The following is a 24,935-nucleotide window of genomic DNA, read 5'->3' as shown; positions in this document are numbered from 1 at the left end:
GCAATTTCTTCTATGATTCTTAGGGTGGTTGCAGAGCCTGGAGCCGTTTTGGGTGGCTGATCTTGCATTTTCTACCACTCTCCTTGGTCAGTTTCTAGAGGACATGGAGGCATATGCTGAGGTGCGTATAGAGAAAGCTCAGCTCTTTCCTGAAATTTCAGTTAAGAAAGCAAAACAACATTAAAAAATTTTTCAGATGTTTTTAAGTTACCAGAATTACCGGAGAGACTGAAAGAATTATTGAGGATATCTTATTTCCGCAGCTAACTTTGCAAAGCTTGAAATGATCTTGATAGCTGTAGTTTTCTGAAGACATTTTCTGTAGTTTACTCTTATTTTCCATTACCAAAATAGTCTTAAAAAGCAAGGTGAATTATTGTGTAAAAGCTTCTGACGCCTTTCCTCTTGCATGTATTGAGGATTTCGAGTCAGACTTTGGAGGACAAGACTTGGTTTCCGCCAACTTTCACGGTGCACGAGTACGCGAGGCCACTTTGAGGGTGCTGCCAAAGTCTCTGCTAGTAGTTCTCAGCTTTTCTGGCCCCACTGTCATGGCTTAAAACTGCCGTCTCCTGTCGAAATCCCTTTCTGTTTTTCCCCTATTCAGGTCTGCCATGATTCTTGTTGGGTGTTCAAGACTCCCATAAAGATTTAGCTTCATTTTTTCTTCATATCTTGGCTACCTCTCGCCAACAAGCATTCGCTACTTTTAGTTATACAAGTCTTTTTGCTTCCTTTCAGAAAAAAGCCAGGGAATATTTTGCTTCCATACCTAGAACGTCTTTTTCCCTAGCCCACCTTTAAAGCCGATCTGCTTCTCTGAAGCCATCTATTCTAGTTTGTAGAGACTTCCCCTTGGTGTCCGTAAGATCTAATTCTCTTCCATTATTTCGGCATTTAATTATATGTAGGTTTATATTGGTTCTAGTATCCCATTTTTTGCTAATCTTTTTCTTTTGAGTATATCTTATTTCCACAACTGGATTATAAATCTGTAAACAAGATCTTAAAAAATTTAAATCCGCCCCCACCCCCATTCTTTGTGTAAAATGTTGGTGTGCTTGTTACTGAGTTGAGTGGTTCATAGAATACCTGAAATGAGATTTTAGCAAAAACTAGTTCAAGAATGGCAAAAGTTTCTGGCTCCATTTATAACTATATATAACTGTAGTATACGTACTAGAATTTCTTTTTAACCAATCCCTATCTGATTTGGCACAAGAGATTATTTCCTTAATCTACTTAGGTTAATATTTAATAGAAGTAAAATGCACTTTTATGTTTAGATGCATGCTTCCTTTTTTCATAGTCACAAATTTGTCTTTATTTGTAAAAATCGATTATAAAGTTAATTCTGCAGTGGCCTGCTTAATAAGAATGCTGTGACTTCACATCTAGGACCTCAGCCATGTGGCCTCTGGGGAGTCAGTGGATGAAGACGTACCTCCTCCGTCAGTGTCACTACCGAAGCTGGCGGCGCTTCTCCGGGTGTTCAGCACTGTGGTGAGGAGCATTGGGGAGCGCTTCAGCCCCATTCGGGGCCCTCCGATCACCGAGGCGTACGTGACGGATGTAAGTGTCTTCCCAGGCATCATTCAAAAGCAAAATGGTTTTGTATTGTACACGCTTCTTTTTACCTGGTTAACTGTCATTAACCCTTCTTTTGTTGAGCATGTATAGATCTGGCTACTTTCTGAAATAGCCAGGAAAGTTGGGAATCCTGTTGTACCCTATCCTCCTATTTCTCCCTTTCCCCCATGAAAAAAAAAGCCACTCTGAATTTTAAAATGTCCATGAACTTCTCTCTTAGGAGAGCCTTCATAGATTTTTGTTTTTAAACATACATTAAAAACCTTCTTCTTTTGTTTTTTGATAATAATATTTTGCTTTTGAATTTTTGAGTCTCCTTTTAGTTTTTTAACCTATTAAGAATAACACACTATAGGGAAAGCCTCAAAAAGTAATTTTCTGTGAGCATGACAGGATGAAACAACTTGATAGCCTGACATCAAAGGATAGAAAGATAGAAGGACTTAAAATGTATAGTAATCTGAGTCCAGTTATAACAGGTAGCTAGAGTATCACACTCCTGCACCACAACATCAACTGCACTATATTACGGTGTGGTGAGTGGTTCAGCGTAGTAGACGTGAGAAATGAACGCCCGTCATTACACTCTGCTCGAATATGAGGGGAGAAGCACGTGTGACACAGTCAGAAGAGATTTCATCTAAATGATTAAAATTGTACTGTTAGGACAAAACTCTAGCTTTTTTGCGAGCATTTATTTTTGTTGAACATGTTGCTAGATAAAACAATATTATATCTGTAATTCTGGGTAAGTTAATTGTATATTTGAGCAGAAATGTCAGATCTTGAAGATAATTAAAAGCAGCAGGGTGATGTTTTAAACCTGATCAAAATGGTTTAATATCTTTTTGTTTCATTTTTACTGTTTCAAAGGTTTTTGTCTGATGACTGTCAGTGTTGAAATAAAGGCAGTTAACTGAGGATAGTTACATTTTAAGTATATTCATTTATGAAGGTCATTTAGGCCTTGGCCAGAAAGTCGTTCAGGTCTTTTTAACCTATACATAGGTTTTTTAAACCTATACACAGTCACCGTTTAATATTACAGAGATGTTTTGGAAATAACCTTTGTGTCAATTGTTCTCTTTTCCCCAAGCTCTTTTTATTAGACATTTAGTACGTTAATATTGACTATTACAGTTTAGTGGGACTTTTGATTGGAAATTGTACGGTTTTATAATCATATAGGTATTACATGCTGTGAATGAGAATACCTTTCTTTTAAAAGAAGCCGTTCTTATATGGACTTTTATAAGCTAAAAGTGACTTGGATGCTTAGTTTTAAAAGACTGATTGCCAAAAGCCGAAGTGCTAGATTATAGAAAGTTACTCTGATTGCAGATTATTTCCGTGCTGTTACTGTTTGAGTTCTGGGATATTTCATGATTATAAAAGTTCTGAGCTCCATCCATTTAGTGACTTTGGGGCCATAGGAAATGGGTAAAATGGAAATAAGGGATGGCAAATTCCGTTTCCTGTCACAATAGTACTTTAGAATTTTTAAGGCAAGATCGTTTTCATGTACTGTACCAACGATACCCTTATTATTCAACCTCTGAGAACTAGAACATAAGAGCCTACTGACAAGGCAGGCAGTTAATGTTCAGTTGAAACTGCATTAAATAGAAAATGCGTTTTTGCTCCATGGAAGCATGTGAATTTTTTTAAAAAGCTGCTTGTTTTCCCCATTTGCAGGTTCTGTACAGAGTAATGAGATGTGTGACGGCTGCAAACCAAGTGTTTTTTTCTGAGGCTGTGTTGACAGCTGCTAATGAGTGTGTTGGTGTTTTGCTCGGCAGCTTGGATCCTAGCATGACTATACATTGTGACATGGTCATTACATATGGATTAGATCAACTGGAGAATTGCCAGACTTGTGGTACAGATTATATCATCTCAGTCTTGAATTTACTCACATTGGTATGTGAATTCTTTTTTGTTGCTTTTTAATATGTTGGTTTATTCAGGCCCTTAAATTTAAATCGAGTTGGAAGAAATTAAGGTCTTGGTTGTTTTAAGAGTTTTTTCGAGCACATTAGTCTTATTTATATAATCTAGTTTGCTTTTGCTCTAGTATCTATTTACTTTTAGTGTTTGATAGCTCATCTCAGTGTAGATGTACTTGTTTTTTGTCGCTTTTTTTGGTTGAAGCATCATCCTTCACGCGAGACTAATACTTCTGATAAGCACTACATAAAAGAAGGAGCTGGATAGCTATTTTGAAAGCCCCTGTTATGCTTTGTTTTCCATATGAAACTTCTTTTACAGTTTTTATTTTTAACCATAAATATTCTCCTTCCCTTCTACCTTTTGTTGTGGACATTTTTAAGCATACTAAAAAAATAGAATAATATAATGAATCTCAGAATACTTAATACTTAGTTTCTATGATTAGAAACACATGGTCCATATGGTTTCATCTAGGCCTTAGACTCTGCCTCCTCCTCGCTGTCCCTACATCCCCCACTGGATTATTATAAAGCAAATTCTACATGACTTTCTGCAGAACGTTCATACCTCCCCAGACCAATGTAAAAAAATGCCTGCGTGTAAGTTTAAATACATATATCCTATTTAGGTATCTAACTATTTTTAAATGTTACAGTGTTAAGGCCTTAAAATATAGCTTATATATATAATTAATGGACTGTTTTTCAGAGCAGTTTTTTAGTTTACAGGAAAATGGAGCAGAAAGTAGAGTTTTCATATACTCTCTTCTCCTGTAGTTTTTCCCTTTTGTTAACTTCTTGCTCTGGTGTGTTAAAGTTATTATAATTGATGAGCCAGATTGACATATTATTATTAACTAAAGTCCATGGTTCACTCTCCGTTTCGTACATTCTGTGGGTTTTGACAAATGCGTAGTGCCGTGTATTTACCATTACAGTATCAGACAGAATAGTTGCACTGCCCTAAAAATCCCATGTGCTCTACCTGCTCCTTCTCTCCCTCCTTCCCCTCCAGCCCCATGACAACCACTGATCCTTTTACCGTTTCCATAGTTTTGTGTTTTCCAGAGTTCATAGTTGGAATCATGTAGTATGTAGGGTTTTCACATTGCCTTCTTTCACTTAGCAATGTGCATTTAAGGTTCTTTGTTGTTTTGTGACTTGATTGCTCATTTAAAAAAATTTCATTCTTTTAGATTGTTGAACAGATAAATACAAAACTGCCATCATCATTTGTAGAAAAAATGTTTATACCGTCATCTAAACTACTGTTTTTGCGTTATCATAAAGAAAAAGAGGTAAGTGCTATGTTGAAGAGTTGGACATATGTTGCTTAGTAGGCCACGTAAATGAAATTGAATGAAATGATAAATGTTTGATTTAGAATATAGTGATTATAATGATTCTAACTTGATATCTGTTGATTATCACTGTACACTTTGATGAATGATGTGCCAGATACTCGTTTCAGATTTTCATCATTTGTTTTTATTAAATTTGTTCAGAAGTACGCTAAATGAAATTTCATCATTAGTTTCTCAGTCAACCCCATGTCTAAACCATAACAGACTTTCTAAAGTATATGTGGGAAAACCAATCTTAATAAGTTGCTGTTCGTTTATGTGTTTTGACACTGGCTGTTTTTAAAAAATGGCCTTTTAAGAAATTTTATATCTCCAGTTTTAATTTAGAGTTTCCTTTCTCTGTAATAAAGCTTTACAGATTTAAAAAAGCTTACTGAAAAAAAATTTTAAAAAATGAAGACTTACTGATATGTGTAGGTTGGTTTTTTTAGGACTCAAGATTTTAGTGTTCTGTACAGTCAGTTTATCCATATTAAGTTGATTTGCAACATTACTATTATGCAGATAGTAATTTATTTTCCATATAATTGTAGAAGATTTATTTTCCATTTAATTATCACTTTCCAAAATTCTCTTTTTAAGGTCGTTGCTGTAGCCCATGCTGTTTATCAAGCAGTGCTCAGCCTGAAGAATATTCCCGTTTTGGAGACTGCTTATAAATTAATTTTGGGAGAAATGACTTGTGCCCTAAACAACCTGCTGCATAGTCTGCAACTTCCTGATGCCTGTTCTGAAATAAAACATGAGGCTTTTAAGAATCATGTATTCAATGTAGACAATGCAAAATTTGTAGTTATATTTGACCTCAGTGCCCTGACTACAATCGGAAATGCCAAAAACTCATTAATTGGGGTGAGTCTTCACTTAGTTTTACCCTCTTCTCATTGCATGTTCATGTATTTCATTACAATCACGTCAGTACATCTACAGAATCCCTGTAGAACAAATGGTCATATTTAGGACGTTCCCGGATAATGAAAATTAACAGGAATATTTTCTTGCCATTATGTTTAGATCTCTCCTTTTCTATGACAATCTTTGATAAGCTTTTTAAATATTTGTTTTATTTTAAAGAAAATGTCTTTTATGAATTTCTTATATTTACTTTAACATGCTTCTAGAAAATTTTCACAGCTCAGATTTGCATAGTTCTTTTAATATGCAACCCCTTCTTTCCCTGGTACTTTTCCTTTCTCTTCACTAAAGCTAGTGCTTATGCATGGTTTTACTTTTTGACTGTCCACTTCCTGGGAACATTCATATAGCCTCTCTTTGGGAAAAAAATAAATAAAGATTTCCTTCCTTTAAGAAATTCGAAGGGACCCTGTTTTTGATTTATAATTATTGCTGTGGTTTGTATATTTCTCCCTTCCATTGGATCTTGCAGGATTGAAAAATAGTATTTCTAACAAAAAGTAATGGCATATAACTAAGGGATAATGTTTTCTAAGAGATAAGGGAGGGAAAAGTCAACTTTGATGTTTAGACTTGTATGCTCTCTCCCATGTTGTTAGATCAGATTGCCTTGCGTCCCTCCATGGCTGTCCTCCCCCTCACCGCTCCTTATGGCTTATATTGGAAGGCCGCCATAGACTCTTCTTTCTTTCCACTCTAAAGTCTGATTTTTGAAGACTTCATGTGGCTTTCGGATTTGAGGAGGTTTATGTCTTATGCTCTGGAAACTAGGAGAGGGTAAGGGTGGGCAGTCAGGTGGAATGGAGTGTCAGAAACAGCTTAGAGTGGCAGGATGAGCCCTTTTCTCATTGGACTGGGCGCTTTGCCATTTGCAGTGTATGGAATATTGAGGAAGCATGATCTGCTGCCCTGGAGAGTACAAAGGGCTTTGTTTAGGCCAGGGATTAGCAAACTACAGCCCACGGGCCAAATCCTGCTCATTGCCTGTTCCCTCTCTCTTGTTTTCTCTCTCTCTCTCTCTCTGAAAAACACTTTTATTGAGATATAATTTACATATCATAAAATTCTCATTTAAAACATACAATTCAGCGATTTATAGTCTATTCACAGAATGCAGCCATCACCAAATATTACTTATTTTTTAAAGAAAGTTCTACTGGGACACAGCCATTCTCATTCGTATTTTTTGTCTATGGCTGTTTTCTCACTGCATTAGAGTTAAAGAATTGGACATGGCAACAGGTGTGTCATGTGGCCCACAAAGTCTAAGATACTCTCTTGTCTTCAGAAATAGTGTTTGCCACTCTCTTGTTTAGTGCTGGGTTTTAAAATTTGAATATTTTAATTTTATAGAATGTATAGACATACTTTATTTAGAAAGATAAACTCTCTACGCTCATATATGTGTTAGAAGAGCCAAACATTTACTATTTACTCTCTCTTGTACGTCGCCAGATGTGGGCGCTGTCTCCAACTGTCTTTGCACTCCTGAGTAGGAATCTGATGACCGTGCACGGTGACCTGGCTGTTCACTTCCCCGCCATTCAGTATGCAGTGCTCTACACTCTGTATTCTCATTGTACCAGGTACTTTTTCAACTATTTAAGAAAAAAAAAATTTTTTTTTTTTCCATTTTTTAAAGATTTTACAGATTTTAAGAATATGTTGATTTCTGGGGTGGCTTTTAAAAAAAAAAAAAAAAAAAAGCTGAAAAGGCAATCCGAACTTCGTCTTCCAGGCACGATCACTTTATATCTAGCAGCCTTAGTTCTTCGTCCCCGTCTTTGTTCGATGGCGCCGTGATTAGCACCGTAACTACAGCTACAAAAAAACATTTCTCAATTATCTTAAATCTCCTGGGAATATTGCTAAAGAAGGATAACCTTAACCAGGACACAAGGTAACAAGAATGTTTTATATTAACATTTCCTAAAACTTATTAATTTGGCTTCATAATTTGAGAATAAGAAATGAAGATTATCTTATTTGAAGAGGCAAGTACAGCCACTTTTATGAAACGCTTGACGATTTGGTTTTATTGTCTAATGTAGGATTTCTTGTTTTTTCTCAAAAGAATGATATGACCCCTCTCCGCAATGTTTTATGGAAGAATGAATCTGTGGAGATTTTTAAAACATTCTTTGCTACAATTTATTCTAGTTTAGGAGATTTTCTTAAAAAGCATGCAATTTTTGACAAAGTAATTTCCATCATTTAAATTTTTGTTTCTTATTGATTGAGATATTTAAAAAACCAAAAGAAAACTAATATGTAAGAAGAGTAGATTTTTAAAGTTGATTTTCTTTCTTTTTAATGTACAATCAACTGTATGTTTTGTGTTTCAGGAAGCTGTTAATGACTTGGGCTTTGGAAGTGGCAGTTTTAATGAAGAAGTCTGAAACATACGCACCTTTATTCTCTCTTCCATCTTTCCATAAATTTTGCAAAGGCCTTTTAGCCAACAGTAAGATTCTGTGATTCTTTAATTTTATTAACTCTTAAAAAGGGACCTTTGGTAATGGGAGAAAGATAGTCACTTGAGTACTTTTCATGACCTCAGATATATAATCTCTATTTTAATGACTGATGCATAATCTGTCTTAATTTTTTTCGCTCTTAGGATATGAAAACTAAGTAGTTTTAAGTGATTGTCACATTTTAAAACTTACGTGAATGTTTATATGTTTCATAAATTTTTAAAATTTCCCTCAGAAAAAGGTTTGGGTGAAGCCTCGTCACTTTGAGTGGATTTTATTCAATGTATCATTTTCCCAAACCTTACTGCCAGTGAGAATTCCTGGCAGCACCTACTCCACAGTAGGCTCTCAACTGTCGAAGGAATGAATGGATTCAGAAGATTATGACATACTGGCATGTGAACTCTTGGCAAGCCGAAAGTAACTGTCTTTTAATTTTTAATAGCTCTTGTGGAGGATGTGAATATCTGTCTGCAGGCCTGCAGCAGTCTGCACGCTTTGTCCTCTTCCCTGCCGGACGATCTTTTACAGAGGTAGGGACTGCGGAGCCTGTCTCTTGATCCTGGCCCTCATAACTTGGAAATATTACCACACTTGATTTATCTGTTTCATTTTGTCATAGGTGTGTTGATGTTTGCCGTGTTCAACTAGTCCACAGTGGGACTCGTATCCGACAGGCTTTTGGGAAGCTGCTGAAGTCTATTCCTTTAGACGTTGTCCTGAGGTATGACGGCTGTATTGGGGCAGAGGCATTCCACCGTGTTTTTACTGCCTTGTTTAGTTTAGGAGAAGACACATCTATTAGAGCACCGGCCCCCAACCTTTTTGGCATCAGGGCCCGGGGCTCCTATGAGAATCTAATGCCCGATGATGTGAGGTGGAGCTGAGGCGGTGATGCTGGCGCTGGGGAGCGGCTACGGATGAAGCTTTGCTGGCTCAGCTGCCGCTCACCTCCTGCTGTGCGACCTGGTTCCTAACAGACCACAGACTGATACTGGTACACGGCACAGAGATTGGGGACGCCTATGTTAGTGAATTAATGTCACATCTTGAATGGTGCTTCTCAGTGATTGAAGAGAGAAGTTCACAATAATTACTACAGAGTAATTCATGTAGAGCCAAAATGTGCTTCTTCGTTGTTCAGTTATTCGAAAAACCAAACTCTAATCCTTTACTGGTTTTGATTAAGTTAATTTGGCAGCTTTAAGAACCTGAGATTTCGAAGTCGTGTCTATTTTAAAGCCTCAATTTTTTACTTCCAGATTTAGTTAGTAAGGAAATGACCCATTTATAGTATGTACTAACCTTTTAACTAAAACATTTTGATGACAATGACTTTATTTTCTTTCTGCAGCAATAACAATCACACAGAAATTCAAGAAATTTCTTTAGCATTGAGAAGTCACATGAGTAAAGCACCAAGTAACACATTCCATCCACAAGATTTCTCTGATGTTATTAGTTTTATTTTATATGGAAACTCTCATAGGACAGGGTAAGACATTTGACTCTTTCCTGGGGAAAAGTAACTTAGATATACTTGAATATCTTGACCCTACACCTGCTTTTGAGGAAAGGATATGTCAGGGATGGCGGAGTAGAAAGTAACATTCTTCTCAAATGGGCTATTTTCGTGTTTAGTAGGAAGCATTGCTTTGAAGATAGCGTATGAAGGAAGAAAAAATGGCCTTTGAAATTGAGTGTGGTTGACATGAAATGTGGTTGACAGTTAACAATCTGACCTAGCCATCAGTGCTTCGGGGAGGGGCCTGGGGGCAGACATTCTGGAGATGCTCAGTTGCAGCAAGTGTTTTATTCTGATAGCCATTTACCCTAATGATCCATCCACACAGAAGCCCATCTTGTTTTAGCTGTGAAAGACTTCCTCACCGTGCGAGGTGGGGGTATAGTGCTTCCCAGTTTCACAGGTTTTGCCTTTCGGGACTAGGAAAAGTTATAGTCTCCTACTCCCATTCTCTTTGCAGTTTTTTTACTATTAGTAAAATGAAGTTGTCATTGTCTGTTAAATATGAAACTGCTTTTCCCAGGAAGGACAATTGGTTAGAAAGATTGTTCTATAGCTGCCAGAGACTGGACAAGCGCGACCAATCAACAATTCCCCGCAATCTCCTAAAGACAGACGCTGTCCTGTGGCAGTGGGCGATTTGGGAGGCAGCACAGTTCACTGTCCTTTCCAAGCTGAGAACCCCGCTGGGCAGAGCACAGGACACCTTCCAGACAATCGAAGGTAAGCGGCTCTGTGCACTGGATGTGCATGCTTTCAAGTCTTATATTAAGAAATTTATCTTTGTTAAAAAAAATTTGAGATTATGTGATTTTTTTTCTTTAATGCTTTACCAGACGGCCTTTATATATGTTAGAATAAGGTTTTGTTGACTAATTCTATTGGCAACAACGTGGTTGTCTGTTTTTGTTCAAAAACTTAGGGGATTTGTGTGGAGAAAACATTTTTCCCCTTAAAATGAAAGATCTTTCATGTGGAGAATTTTGTTTTTAAGCGATGGATTTATAGAAGTTCCTTGATAAATGAATTTGTGAAATTATCTCTAAGAACTTCTAGAATTTTTTAAGATTGCTTTTAAATTTTGGGGGATTGTCTTTGCTTCTAGGTATCATTAGAAGTCTCGCAGCTCACACATTAAACCCCGATCAAGATGTGAGTCAGTGGACAACAGCAGACAATGATGAAGGCCACAGTAGCAACCAGCTTAGGCTTGTTCTTCTTCTACAGTATCTGGAAAATCTGGAGAAGTTAATGTATAATGCATATGAGGGATGTGCCAATGCATTGACATCACCTCCCAAGGTTGGTTTCAGTGGGCTCTGTGTTGCATTGTAGCAGTTTCGTACTTGAACCTGGCAGTGTGTGCAGAGTTGAAATCACAGACTCGTATATTTGCTACATGTGTGCTCGAGACGTCTGTACCTATAATTTGAACCTACTTTCTCTTTATTCTAAAGGTCATTAGGACTTTTTTCCATACCAATCGACAAACTTGTCAAGACTGGCTGACTCGGATCCGACTCTCCATCATGAGGGTTGGACTGTTGGCAGGCCAGCCTGCTGTGACTGTGAGACATGGCTTTGACTTGCTTACAGAGATGAAGACCAATCTATCTCAGGTAAAGTAGTGTGTTTGGAGTTAATTTTAAGTCTGTTGATCAGCAAAGCTCAGGGTTAATTCCTTTGCTATGATTTAATTTATGGGTAAAAGAAATTAAAACTTTTATTCATTTTCAAAGCTTTCGATCCAGTATTTTATACAAGCAATAACTTCTAAAGTCACCTAATCATATTTTGTGCTTAGAACATGTATTACTTATGTTTAAGGGGTGGAACATTAAAGATAGTTTTAGGAAATTTATCTATGGAAGAAATCATTTTTATAATAATTTATGATTGTATAATGTATAGGAAAGTATAACTTATGCAGAAGTGTATAATAATAATTAATGTATGGGAAAGTGCTGGCTTGTAAGTGGGCTCAGTAAATAACTGGAATCCAAAAATAGTAAATGTTTACTAATAAAGGTAATGTTAATAGGCAGTATTCAAAGATATGAAATTATCTTTTAATTCATGTTTGTTTATATTTAATTTTTGCTTTGTATTTATGTCATGTGTTACTCCTACAGATGCCACAGTTTGAATGGGTAATATTTTGCTTTGTAAAGGCTAACAGCCATACGCTGTTAAGGTTCTGTCAGTCACCTTTTGTAGCAACACTACACCTAACATTTTCAGAATTCTAAGCTAACTAATGTAATAGCATCGTCATAAACATAATTGGTAGGTACATTTGACTTTACATAGGGTTAGATTGTGATCAGTAGTTGTAAATTTAGAAGAGATTTGAATTTGAATGATGTTCATTTCTGTGGTTAATTTTTCCGAATGCCATTTTCAGGGAAATGAATTGGAAGTAACCATTATGATGGTGGTAGAAGCGCTGTGTGAACTTCATTGTCCTGAAGCTATACAGGGAATTGCTGTCTGGTCGTCATCCGTTGTTGGGAAAAATCTTCTCTGGATTAACTCAGTGGCCCAACAGGCTGAAGGGAGGTAAATCGGAAGGAGGATAATGGGTGATAGAATTTCTTTATGTTTATGTTTAAATCTTTTGTATTACTGGCTAACATTATAGTTAAATGTTAAAACAGCTTGCTTTGTTCAATTTCAGCAGTTGGTCACGTGGTTTTGCTTTTTCCATTGGACAATATTTTAAAAAATACTTTGCCATGTTAAGTATTCTACGACATGGTATTTAATGACACAGTTGTATTTATTTGTGAGTGTACCAGAATTTAATATCCCTCATTGTTGGACAGTAAGGTTGTTTCTCATGTTTTTTACTGATCTTAATGTATGGTGGCGCATAGTTCTTTGCTCATAGCCGTGATTACTTTTGTTGAATTCATTCCTGCAAGTCGATTTACTAGAAGAAAGGCTATAGCCCTTAAGACTTATGATATATACTGTTGCTAAGTTACCCAACAGAAAAGATAGTTCAGTTTAAATCCACAACAAGAGAGTCATCGCTTCTCCTCACCTTCGTGAATACTGAGGGTCACTGAGAAACAACCCTGCCATCGTCATTCGTGAAAGCATTTTATTTTATACTGCTTTATTAAGAATTAATAGTAGAACTTTCTTAATATGTTTACACTGACCATTTGCGATTTTTGAAAACACAGATTAAGTGTTCATGGTCTCGTTTTTTCCTTTATTGATCTGTGAGACTTTAATATACACCAAGATTGTTGATGCTATCTAATTTCTTGATTTGTAATTTGTTTTTATAGTTGATGGAGCTTTTTTGATACCCAGAAGTTTCAAATTATTATCCCATTAGAGCTATTACTTTGGAGGTTCTTGTCTTGTATTTATTCTTCTACTTAGCCTTTGCACACATTGAGATCAAAAACTTACCCCAGTGTTTTCTGTGAGTTATTTTATACTGTCTTGTTTTAGCATTTAATAACCTAATTTATTTTCATTCGTTGTAAGGAAGAGATCTAGTTTTGTGCACCCCCAACTCCGTGCAAAATAATTAACTCATTGTCTAGCTCAGTTTATTAATTCATTTTTTCTATTTTTTTAAATGAAATATGTGGATAACTTAAAAATAAGACTGTCTCAATTTGCATTGAAGGTTTGAAAAGGCCTCTGTGGAGTACCAGGAGCATCTGTGTGCCATGACAGGCGTCGATTGCTGCATCTCTGGCTTCGACAAGTCTGTTCTCACGTTGGCCAATGCTGGGCGAAACAGCGCCAGCCCCAAACATGCTCTGAACGGTGAGCATTCAGCATTTAAATAAAAAGTTGTTATTAAATCGTTTGTACTAATGATCTTACATAGTATTTTTAGGTTTCTGTGTTCTTTGAAATATTTTTAACTGCTATGGCTCTTGCTCGCTCGCGCGCGCGCGCGCTCTCTCTCTCTCTCTCTCGCTCTCTCTTCCCCTCTACTCACTCCCCCGCCTCCTATAATATTTTCACTCAGGTGACTCCAGAAAAACAGTGCTGTCCAAAACACCTGACTCTTCCCCTGAGGTTATAAATTATTTGGGAAACAAGGCATGCGAGTGCTACATATCGATTGCCGACTGGGCCGCTGTGCAGGAATGGCAGAATGCCATCCACGACCTGAAGAAGAGTACGAGCAGCACTTCCCTCAACCTCAAAGCCGATTTCAACTACATAAAGTAAGGCCGTGTTTTCAGTTACAAGTTACACTTAACCCTGTTAAACAAATTTTCAATAACTTCTAAAGGCTTCTTTTATGGCCAAAAAATATTAAAATTGGTCATATCTAGTATTGCAAGATGGTCGTAATTCTAATAATACTACATTCTAAAAATGACTACAGTGAAACCAACGTGAGATGAGTGGAGAGTATTCATGCTGTGGGAAAACATGCTCATAACTGTTGAGACAGTCATGGCATTGATTCTCAGAGCCTGTTCTAAAATCAAAATGAAGATGCAGTCATCCCCCCTTATCCACGGGGGATACTTTCCAAGACCCCCAGTGGGTGCCCGAAACTGGGTGGGACCAAACCTTGTACATACTATGCTTTTTCCTCCTATACATACGCTGCTGTGATAAAAGTAAGGTAGGCACAGGAGGAGATAACAATACATCAAATAGAGCAAACGAACCATTGTGACAGTTACGTGAATGTGATGTCTCTCTCGCTGTGTCTCCCTGTCTCTCTCATAACCAATATGAAAACCGGTTGGTAACTGAGACGGCTAAGCGACCGACGTGCAGGTTGCATGTACGGTGAAGATGCACTGGACAAAAGGGTGATCCTCACCCTGAGCAGGACGACGTGAGGTTTCATCATGCTGTTCAGAACAGTGCACAGTTAAAACTTATGGGTTCTTTCTGGAACTTTTCATAAAAAAATTTTCTGACTGCTGTTTACCATGGGTAACTAAAACTGCAGATAAGGGGGGCTTCTGTAAAGAGAAGTTTGTCACTGCTTTATTTAGAAAGGTTCACATTTGATGGCTTTGTTTCTAGATTAGATTTGAATACAGTGAGCGCCCAGTTAGCGTATTTAGAAACAGACTTTTCAGCATAGCGTGTAACAAAACCAATTTTACCATAGTCTAATTGATATTAACAAGAGTTAAGTTCCTGTGTCATATTTCTGGTTACAAAGACATCACCGAACTTCTCAATAAAGACCCCAAACAGTTCTAGTAGTAAACATTGAAATATATGTGAGCTACACATACATTTAAGAAAGATTAGTAAAAACAAATAAAAAGTAATAAAACAAGTGAAGTGTGAAAAGGACTTTGACTCCTCATGGGATAGAAAGAACGTCTGTGGCATTTGATCGTCTTAGTGGTCCACTCTGCTGTGTCATGAAGAGACTGGAAGTGTGGAGGGCGGGGGCGGGGGCGGAAGCGGAAGCATACAGACCATTGCTGTGTGGGCAAAGGTAGAGGGAGGAGAAAACATGCTATAAATTGAAGTAGGACCACTCAGAACAATGAGTCACGTTTAAGGTGCATACGGAGCATGCAGATAAGATTGTTTAGTATGCAGTTAAGAATTGGATTTGGAGCTAAAGAGAAAAGTCGAAGTTAGAGATTTGGGAATCATTAGAATATAGGCGATAATTAAAGGCCTGCTTTCTTTTCACGCTCCGTTCTCCGGAGCCTTCGTAAGGCGCCAAATCACAGATAAGGCTCTGGAGAAGAGTGAGTGAAAAGGAAGGAGGGCCAAGGTCAGAATCCTTTTGAGCATCTGTTGAGGGATGGGAGCAGGAGCCATTGAAGAAAACACAAGGACCCTGAGGAAGGAAGTGCTGGAAATTTGGGAGAGCCAGGGGGCTCCGGAGACGCTTCCAGGAAGGGCTCCGAAGAGGAGGAGGAGAAGCTCAGCCCGACCACCGATTAGTGGAGGAGAAACTGGAAAGTGAAAAACTGTAGTTGGGTTCATTGGGTAGTGAGTTTTTCTTGGAGTCAAGGAGAGGAAGCTGTGGCTGGAGGAGAATATTGTGTTTTTATTTTAAATATTGGTGAGATTAAGTGTTCTTTTAGACCCCCGCGGGGGGCGGGAGGAGCTAATAGAACACAGAAGTTATAGAACTGGGATGGAGACCATTGATCGCAGGATTAACTGGATCCCACCTTTTCTGTGCCTCAAGGAAAGCAGTCGAAGTTCCATTTAGACCGTCTTGGGAGTGGGTGGTGGGTTGGCCTGAGGAGGCAGGCAGTAGCTAAAAGTATGCGGGCATGTAGAGCACAGTGGGCGCAGAGGGGACCTGCCACTGGAGGAGACTTAGGCCTTGTAGTGGCAGAGGGGGTAAGTGGGTGGGTCTCCCAGCCTCCACAGTTCATCGGTGCCCAGTAATTACAGCTCACCTGCGCTGCCAGTGGTTGCATTGATCCAGGCTTGGGGCAGTCAAGTGATGGTACAGTCAGGTGATGTCCATTTCTGGTGCTGGATTCAGACACAGATGTAAGGGAGGTGACAAAGTGAGGGCGACAGGAAAAAATGAGAGATTAATGGAAAAAACTGACAAACTGGTAAGTCGTCTGATGAGAGAGCAACTGTGATGGGGAAGGGAACACGGCGAAGGATCAAAGCAGCAGTCGGGGAGCTGGGACGATGAGGTCTCTCATCCTGGCATTGATGCTGCAAGACCAGAGGAAGGAGTCTCATAGGTGTCACCATTTTCAGAAAAGGCGAGGAAGCGGAAAGGAAGAATTCTTTGAAAGAAGAGAAACAGGTTCCATGAAACATGGTGGACAAGGTAGAGAAGGAAGAGGGAGATCAGCAATGAAAGCAGGACCAGGACATAAGATCGAGATAACAGAGGAGACCTCGTGCTTTAGGTGATGGGAGGCCGTGTAGGGAGCTTAGTAGTGGCTTGGGGAGAACTGGATGTTGACGTCAGCCTGCGGAAGCCCGCTGTCACTTTATGGGAGGTGCCCCAAAGATAACAGACTGCAGAAGGGAAGGAGACACGGGGCGGACGGGGTGAGCATGCCTAACTGAATGCCGATAGCTGTTGCTTTCAGGTTTGCCACTCCAGTCTTAGTGCTCATTAAGGTGGTAGTCACATCTGCAAAATAAAAATGAAACGGTGGTCTACGTGGAAGGAACTTCACCAGAAAAATGCTGTGTAGCCATGCTGTCTTTCCCTAGAATTTGTTCTATCTTTTTGAATGGTTCTGCAGGCTGGATGGGGTGTAATACAAGCTAATGATATTTTAATTACAGATCACTAAGCAGTTTTGAGTCTGGAGAATTCGTCGAATGTACTGAGCAGTTAGAATTGTTACCAGGAGAAAATATCAATCTACTTGCTGGAGGATCAAAAGAAAAAATAGGTATTTGAGATAATAATTTAAAAATTTAAAATACTTTTATGGATAAGTTGCTCAAAATGTTTTGCCTTAGTATATTTTACTGGAAATTTGGAAGTTATCGTATGTTTATTTTGGGGCCGAGTCCTATGTGAAGCAACACATTTAAGACTGTTGGCAAATGAAAAACAGTTTAATTAAAATTCAGCAAACTAAAAAAGGCTGTAGTAATACTTAGACTTATCTAGCTATTTTGCTTGAAAAAGTACAAGTAGTGTTTAAATATTTTTTGTGCATGACATCTTGATGTAGTTCATTAATTTATCACAATTGAAACATTTTGTAAAATGTTATACTAAAGTTAGTATTGTGAGTAATCTGTGTCAGCACTGATTTGCTGGATTTAGCAAGATGTGCCAAAGTAAGTCTAGATTAGCCCCTGTAAATAGTAAGTGACTTAACTGTTTTTTGAACCTTCGAAATTAACTGATTTGGGGGTTCCGAGGTATAATTTTACGTCGAGTGTAATTTTTATGTAGGCATCAGGAATACTTCATCACAGTGTTCAGCTGGCTGAACCTATTGTGAAAGGAGATATTCTTTGTTGGTGGTTTTTTAACACTGTCAGATATCTTATCACTTGTACATTAAAAGTAGATTCACTTAATGGAATCCATTTAACTTCTGTAGATATGAAAAAACTGCTTCCTAACATGTTAAGTCCCGACCCAAGGGAACTTCAGAAATCCATTGAAGTGCAGTTGTTGAGAAGTTCTGTTTGTTTGGCAACTGCCCTGAACCACATAGAGCAAGATCAGAAGTGGCAGTCTGTGACTGAGTAAGTAGGATGCTGAGGAGGTGAATGTGCATGATGTTATGTGGACCTTGGGCAGGTTTGTCCTTGGGGATGGGGCGAGGCAGTTACCAGAGCATCGCAGTGCTAGTCACGACAGCTTCGTCTTGGTTGCAGAAGTCGTACGATGTGTGAATGCCACTTGCCAACATATACTGAGGTTGAAACTACGTAAAATTGTAAATATCCCCAAAGCAAATGTCCTGATTTGCTTGTATCCTTTTACTAAAAGGCAGGCTGCTCCCTGTCCATCCCCTGCTTTGAGGACCAGTATGGAAGCATCTTATCCAACTCCTCTATCCCTTCAGTGGCTACAAGCTAAGAAATCTTGTTTATTGAATAATAATAAGTATTTGTTTCAGAAATGTGGTGAAGTACTTGAAGCAGACATCCCGCATAGCTATTGGACCGCTGAGACTTTCCACTTTGACAGTTTCCCAGTCTCTGCCAGTGCTGAGCACCTTACAGCTGTACTGCTCCTCTGCGCTGGAGAACACCGTTTCTAACAGACTTTCTACCGAGGTATGTGTATGTGTGTGTTTACCAGGACATTCTTGACATTAACAAAGACTAATTTTCAAGTTTTTAAAAGAGCATTTGTAGCTTTTGTTGGATAATCTAATAAATCCAGAAATCTAAAATGCCATTTTCAGGCAGATTTTCCTTTGAGAAGTGTGGAAGGCAGATGGAAGAATCTAAAATATATAATCTCAAGGGCGCTAATTGCTTAATTGTTTTTTCTTTCTCTTCCTTTTTTTTTGGAAGAGGAATATATGTAAATATATTTCTCTTGGGCAGATTATATTTTAGATTTGACAAAGACACTGCTTCCCCTTCCCATACAGAGTACAGTTTAACCAAGATGGGTCCTTCCCAAGAGAATTAAAATCTTTGAGAATCTGTTTAAGAGCAATAGTTTATTTTATTGTAATTTAGCTTCTGCTTTATATAGGAAATATTCTTATTTTTTTAATGTGCCTACTTTATTGATAAGTATATCAACAAATTTGACTTATATTCTGAAAAGCAGTTTTGAAGAGGGGCAAAACAGGTTTTCTCTTAGGTTGTCTATTCCACTTAAAATAAGAAGATACATTGCAGAAAGAGGAGCATTTAATAGATAAACCTGGAACAGAGCCAAAGTAGCCATCATATGGCGATGCAACTTAACTCAGTTCACAAACGTGTAAGGAGGCTGATGACGTGAAAGAGTTTTGGTTTTTCTTTGGCAGGACTGTCTCATTCCGCTCTTCAGTGAAGCTTTGCGTTCATGTAAACAGCACGATGTGAGGCCGTGGATGCAGGCATTAAGATATACCATGTACCAGAGTCAGTTATTGGAGAAAATAAAAGGTAACTATGCTTTTTTAAAAAAATAGCTTTATTAAAATATAATTTACACGTTTTAAGTATACAGTTCCATGAGTTCTGACATGTCTTTACCTTTCTTTGCTACCAGTAAAATAAAAATATAGAACATTTATTTACCCCAAAAGGTTTCCTTATGTCTTTCAGAGTTGTCTCTCTCTTCTGGCCATCCCAGGCGACCACTGATTTGCTTTCTGTCACTACAGATTAGTCTTGTCTTTACTAAAGGTTTATATAAATGTAATCATCGTAAAGTATGTTTTCTTGTGTCTGGCTCCTCTTGCTTAGCATTTTAAGGGTCACCTGGGGTGCATGTATTGTGTGGTCCTTCCAGTTTTTAAATAGTATCCATTGTACATCTGTGCCACAATTTGTTTATCTGTTGACTCTGATGGATATTTGAGTTGTTTTCAAATTTGCCTGTGGTGTATAATGCTGCTGTGAAGTTCCCGTACAAATCTTGGGTCGGCATGTGTTTCTCTTGTAAGTGCCTGTGCGTGGAGTTGTTGGGTCCTCCTCTGGTTTAACTTTCAAAATAGTTTGGGAGTTTCTTATAAAGTGGTTGTACATTTTACATTCCTTCTGGCGTCTACATCCCGAGTATTGTCAGGTCTTTAACTTTGGTCTCTGGAGTGAGTTTAGAATTATCTCATTGTGGTTTTATTTACATTTTCGTGATTGAGTGGTATTGACTATCTTCATTTGCATAGTGGCCATCCTATATCTTGTTTCATAAAGTGTTCAAATCTTGGCACCTTTTTTTTAGGTGAAGTAACCCTTGGTTGACCTCACAGGTTGCAAGGACCTTGTCAGCTTACGATCCCTTAGTTTTTTATTTTTTGTGCCTATAGCACCTGGTCTTCCAAGGTGGCCTTCCATCTAAGTACTTACCAGGCCCAACCCTGCTTAGCTTCTGAGATCAGATGGGATCTGGCTTGTTCAGGGTAGCATGGCCATAGTTGGCACATTTTTAACAAAGTCATAGGTCTTGTTTATGTGTTCTGGAATCAAATTCTTTGTCAGATATAATAAACTCTGAATGTTAAGTTTTAAGCACTTAAAATAAATAGAAAATTAGTATTTGTATAAATATATGTCTCATTTTTAAGAAAGAAATGTCTGTCATGTTAAAGTGATGCTAGCAATTTACTTCTATTGCTTTAAAATGGAAAAGTTGCCAGAATTTTGTAGAATTTTAGTTGAAACATGGAAACCAGGGTTACTGAATAAATTTGAGTGATAAATTGCAGCTAAGCTAATGCCGGGATATGGGCTTGCGCCACAGGGTAATAACTGACTCACCTGTACCCTTAGTGCCATATAGACCTGGGTTTGGATCATTAGCCCAACATTTGCCAATTGAGAGACTTTGAGGCAAATCATTAAACTTCTGAGTCACTTTTCCTTTTGGTTGTGGGGATTGCCCCACTCATTCGATTCCTTTAAGGATTATGGGAGTAGAGACAAGGTATATAAAAGCCCTTGCACAGAGCATGGCATATAAGAGGACTGCCAATATCTCCCTTCTTGTCCGTCCCTTATAGAACAAGTTTTATAATTGGGAGGAAACAGTCAGTGAACCAATGGTTATATTTGGAGGCAGAACTCAGAACCCCACTCTTCCTCATGTTTTTTTCTTTATTCAGCAACTGTTTATCAAGTGTGTGCTTTGTGCTAGATACTGTGCCTGAAGTTGAGATGCAGTGGTGAGCAAGACAAGCCTGTTGTCCGCATTGCCAGGACCAAAGGGGTTCTAGAGTCTAGCAGGAAGAACTGATATCAAACAGAGAACAGCACTATGGTGCGCTGAATGGAAGTCCACAGGCGTGGGGCTGAAAAACACACACCAGGGACCCCGTTTAATCCTGGGACTCGAGAAGGAATTGGGCAGGAAGTACCATTTAAGCTGAGACCTGAGGGAGGTAGAGTTGAGAAAGACGACTAATTTAGTTAGGAAAAAAAATACGTGAAGGCCAGCAGCAAGGACGGCAGATTCTTAGATGACAGTCTGCCTAAGGGAGAGTGGGAACAGGTGTGGCTGGATGAGGTTGAGACTGGAGTGGAATGCGAGGCATCAGTGCCTCACAAGCCACACTCAGCAGTTTGCGCTCTCTCAGAAGCGTGGCGGGAAGTCATCGCACACAAGTTAAGGGTTCAGATTTACTTTTGTGTTAGAGCGTTTCAGTCTCAGCTCAGAGAATGGATTAGAAGAGGATTAGACTGGGGACGACGGGACCACTTAACCTGACGTCCCTGCTAAAGACAACAGATGTAGTGACAGTAGGGACAGAAAGAAAGCAGATATGATATGAGGGTTGAAAGTAAAGACTAACATGACTGCCAGGCACCTGCTCAGGAAGCCAGGTTGGTCACGTGCCTTTCCTTGAGAAAGGGAAAGTAGAAGAAGTAAAAGGTTTGGAGGGTGGTGGAAAATGGAGTCCACTTGACACAGGTTAAAGTGCCTTTGAAATCCTTGAGTGTAGGTGACTGGTAAGCAGATGGGACTCGATGTCAGGTCTAGGTCAGAAATAAAAGATTCAGGAGTCATCAGCATTTGCACTGTGACGGAAGCAGATATTATCCAGGGAGAGTATGCAGATCAAGAAGAGTAGAGAGCCGGGGCTGACCCGAGGCACACCGGTTTTAAGGGATGGGTGGTGGAGAGGAGACTGAGAAGGCTTCTTCAGAAAGATGGGAGTAAACCAGGAGAGCACGCGTGGAAGAGCGTAGAGAGTGCTTAAATGGGAGGCGGGTGGTCTGGCCTGACCCTCATTCCACCCTTCGGCTTAGGATCTTTACTTAAAAGATTCAGAATTAAAAAGTTAATTTCTTACAGTAAATAATTTTCACTTTTGTCTGCTTCGTTGTATGTGTTTACTTCAACAAACATTTGTTATTTATTGTAGCCCAAGCACTATTCTAACTGCTAGGGATTTAGAGATGGGGGAAAAATGAGACCTGTGTTTAGAGAGGTGGTGGGGAAGGGAGTAGTTGGAGAAGGATTTTTTTGGTCGTGTTTCTGTGCAACCTGGGATTAGATCGGTCAGGGACTAATAAAATTCTTTTTCTTTCCAGAACAAACAGTTCCAATTAGAAGCCATCTCATGGAATTAGGTCTAACAGCAGCAAAATTTGCTAGAAAACGGGGCAACGTGTCACTTGCAACAAGACTGCTGGCCCAGTGTAGTGAGGTTCAGCTGGGAAAGACCACCACCGCACAGGATTTAGTCCAGCATTTTAAAAAACTGTCAACTCAAGGTCAAGTGGATGAAAAATGGGGGCCTGAACTTGACATCGAAAAAACCAAATTGTTACATACAGCAGGTTAGTAAAATAAATTATGGTGAATACACGACTATAATAAAAATCGTGTTGAAATGTTACTGTGTATGATGCAAAGCAGTAATAGAAATGGTGATTTTTTTTTTCAGCCATTGCAGAACATTTGAGTCCCAAATAAGAATTTATGTATAATTGACTTACCTCTACAATTTAGTTCTTTTAAAAGAAGTAATTTTGTTATTGTGTGTCAAAGAAATGTTTCAAGAGATCATCAGTTGTCATTGAATTTACATGTTCTTAAACATTCATTATTTTACTTTGGAATAATAATGTCTATCGTTTGCTCTGAAGGCTTCTAAGGCTGTTTTGTTGTTGTTGTTTTCTGTAGGCCAGTCAACACACGCGATGGAAATGTTGAGTTCCTGTGCCATATCTTTCTGCAAGTCTGCCAAAGCCGAATATGCAGTTGCCAAGTCGATTCTGACCCTGGCTAAGTGGATCCAGGCAGAATGGAAAGAAATTTCAGGGCAGCTGAAGCAGGTCTACAGAGCTCAGCAGCAGCAGAACCTCACGGGCCTTTCTACTTTGTCTAAAAACATACTCACTCTGATAGAACTGCCGTCTGTTAATACGATGGAGGAGGAGTATCCTCGGATCGAGAGTGAGTCTACAGGTAGGATTTCTTTCTCTTACTAGCTTAAAAATATTAATTTTAGAAGTTATTTTGCCCCTATGGTAAACTTTACAATGTTTTGCTGGCTATAATTGGCCATAAAAAGTATCTCTGTGGAGACGTAGTATGTTATATTGCCTGGAAGTTACTGATACACACTGCATTCATATCCGTATTGATGCCACTGTGGAAGTCACTGAACTCTGCCCCGCCAGGCCGTACTTCCCACCTTCCTGATTCACGGCACTTTTATGGACTTAACTGTGTTTGCTGGCAGTAAGGTCCTGCCCCAGATATCTAAAATTTCCATCTTGCACTAAAGGAGCAATAAAGGTATAAATGAGTAGCCCTGGTCCCCTTGATTGGTAGAGAACAGACGTTACAGAAAGCGTCACGTACATCCTGACAACTAGTGCTGGTAACAGCAATGCCCCCGATAAATAGGCGGTTAATGCAGTCAGTCCAGCCCCCGTCCAGCTCTCACAGATTGGGAGCTTGTTAATCACTTTGCTGAAATGTGAGAGTGGACCTTCATTTGTCATTGTGAAACGTAGGATTTTAATTTACTTAATGTTGGTCTTAGAATTCTGACGTATGCATTATAGGATCTTGATACTGTCTGGTGATATTTATAAATCATCATATTGGCAAATGGCACTAGAGCCGGCGATTTCTTCACTTTTAAACTGGGAATAAAGTTATTTGCCTCATGAATCTCTGATTGAATGAGATCTTGTATTCATCACCAATATTTTAATTTTGCCGAAGTGTTGAAACCGAATCTAATCATTAGAAAGTAGCCATTGAAATCCATTATGCAAGACGTTCTACAACATGTCTGACACCTGAACTTTTTAAAGTTCAGTGTCATGTAGGACATAGACGTGTTTTACAGGGTGATAATTTCAGCTTACCTGAGAAACTGAGTGATTCATCTCAACGTAATAGAAGAGCATAATACAAATGAATACTTCATCAGATTATGTACTGTGCGATAGATAGAACTTATTGTTCATAGGTAGTAAAATTCTAAACTGTTCACGGGAATGCCATTAGAAATTTTGAGTGTAACATTGCTGAGTTCTTTCATTGTTTTTTCCCTCCCCTCATTACGACAGTACATATTGGAGTTGGAGAACCTGATTTCATTTTGGGACAGTTGTATCACCTGTCTTCAGTACAGGCACCTGAAGTAGCCAAATCGTGGGCAGCCTTGGCCAGTTGGGCTTATAGGTGGGGCAGAAAGGTGGTTGACAATGCCAGGTATGTGTGTTGAAATGTGTAACTTATTTAATGCGTTGCAAAATAAAGTGTCTGCTGACATGGTGACGTTTTGGTAGCTGAAATACTGATGACGTGTTTATTTTTATAGTCAGGGAGAAGGTGTTCGTCTGCTGCCTAGAGAAAAATCTGAAGTTCAAAATCTGCTTCCAGACACTATAACCGAAGAAGAAAAGGAGAGAATATTTGGTATTCTTGGTCAGGCTGTGTGTCGGCCAGCGGGGATTCAGGCAAGGAAAACATGACACAGTTTTTGGGGGAAAGAGTGTCAAGCTCACTACTCTGACTTATTAATTTTGAGGAAGTTGGTCACATGTACTGGATTAAATA

At 38.8% G+C, this 24,935-nt stretch overlaps 1 protein-coding gene and 1 pseudogene across 3 annotated transcripts in view; one reads left to right on the top strand and one right to left on the bottom strand.

The window, feature by feature from the left end:
• Nucleotides 1-24,935, top strand: part of SMG1 (SMG1 nonsense mediated mRNA decay associated PI3K related kinase) — an 89,192-nt gene that overhangs the window by 33,235 nt on the left and 31,022 nt on the right. For all 3 annotated transcript variants that reach the window (XM_039885433.1, XM_039885431.1, XM_039885432.1), the window contains exons 9-33: nt 24-121; nt 1,399-1,572; nt 3,286-3,510; nt 4,736-4,837; nt 5,486-5,755; nt 7,274-7,404; nt 7,557-7,718; nt 8,164-8,282; nt 8,741-8,828; nt 8,918-9,019; nt 9,650-9,790; nt 10,344-10,543; nt 10,926-11,122; nt 11,278-11,439; nt 12,225-12,379; nt 13,470-13,612; nt 13,821-14,022; nt 17,063-17,172; nt 17,839-17,986; nt 18,364-18,523; nt 19,234-19,354; nt 22,445-22,693; nt 23,040-23,324; nt 24,443-24,587; nt 24,697-24,835. In XM_039885433.1, the coding sequence (XP_039741367.1) occupies nt 24-121; nt 1,399-1,572; nt 3,286-3,510; nt 4,736-4,837; nt 5,486-5,755; nt 7,274-7,404; nt 7,557-7,718; nt 8,164-8,282; nt 8,741-8,828; nt 8,918-9,019; nt 9,650-9,790; nt 10,344-10,543; nt 10,926-11,122; nt 11,278-11,439; nt 12,225-12,379; nt 13,470-13,612; nt 13,821-14,022; nt 17,063-17,172; nt 17,839-17,986; nt 18,364-18,523; nt 19,234-19,354; nt 22,445-22,693; nt 23,040-23,324; nt 24,443-24,587; nt 24,697-24,835 (4,028 nt within the window). The remainder of the gene's footprint in view (nt 1-23; nt 122-1,398; nt 1,573-3,285; nt 3,511-4,735; nt 4,838-5,485; nt 5,756-7,273; nt 7,405-7,556; nt 7,719-8,163; nt 8,283-8,740; nt 8,829-8,917; nt 9,020-9,649; nt 9,791-10,343; nt 10,544-10,925; nt 11,123-11,277; nt 11,440-12,224; nt 12,380-13,469; nt 13,613-13,820; nt 14,023-17,062; nt 17,173-17,838; nt 17,987-18,363; nt 18,524-19,233; nt 19,355-22,444; nt 22,694-23,039; nt 23,325-24,442; nt 24,588-24,696; nt 24,836-24,935) is intronic.
• LOC120620600 (uncharacterized) lies at nt 20,212-20,330 on the bottom strand (annotated as a pseudogene).

Source organism: Pteropus medius, unplaced genomic scaffold, assembly GCF_902729225.1.
Source record: "Pteropus medius unplaced genomic scaffold, Ma_sr-lr_union100, whole genome shotgun sequence".
NCBI classification, from domain to species: domain Eukaryota; kingdom Metazoa; phylum Chordata; class Mammalia; order Chiroptera; family Pteropodidae; genus Pteropus; species Pteropus medius.
The sequence above is the reverse complement of the archived record's forward strand: the minus strand, read 5'-3'. Positions and strand labels throughout refer to the sequence as shown.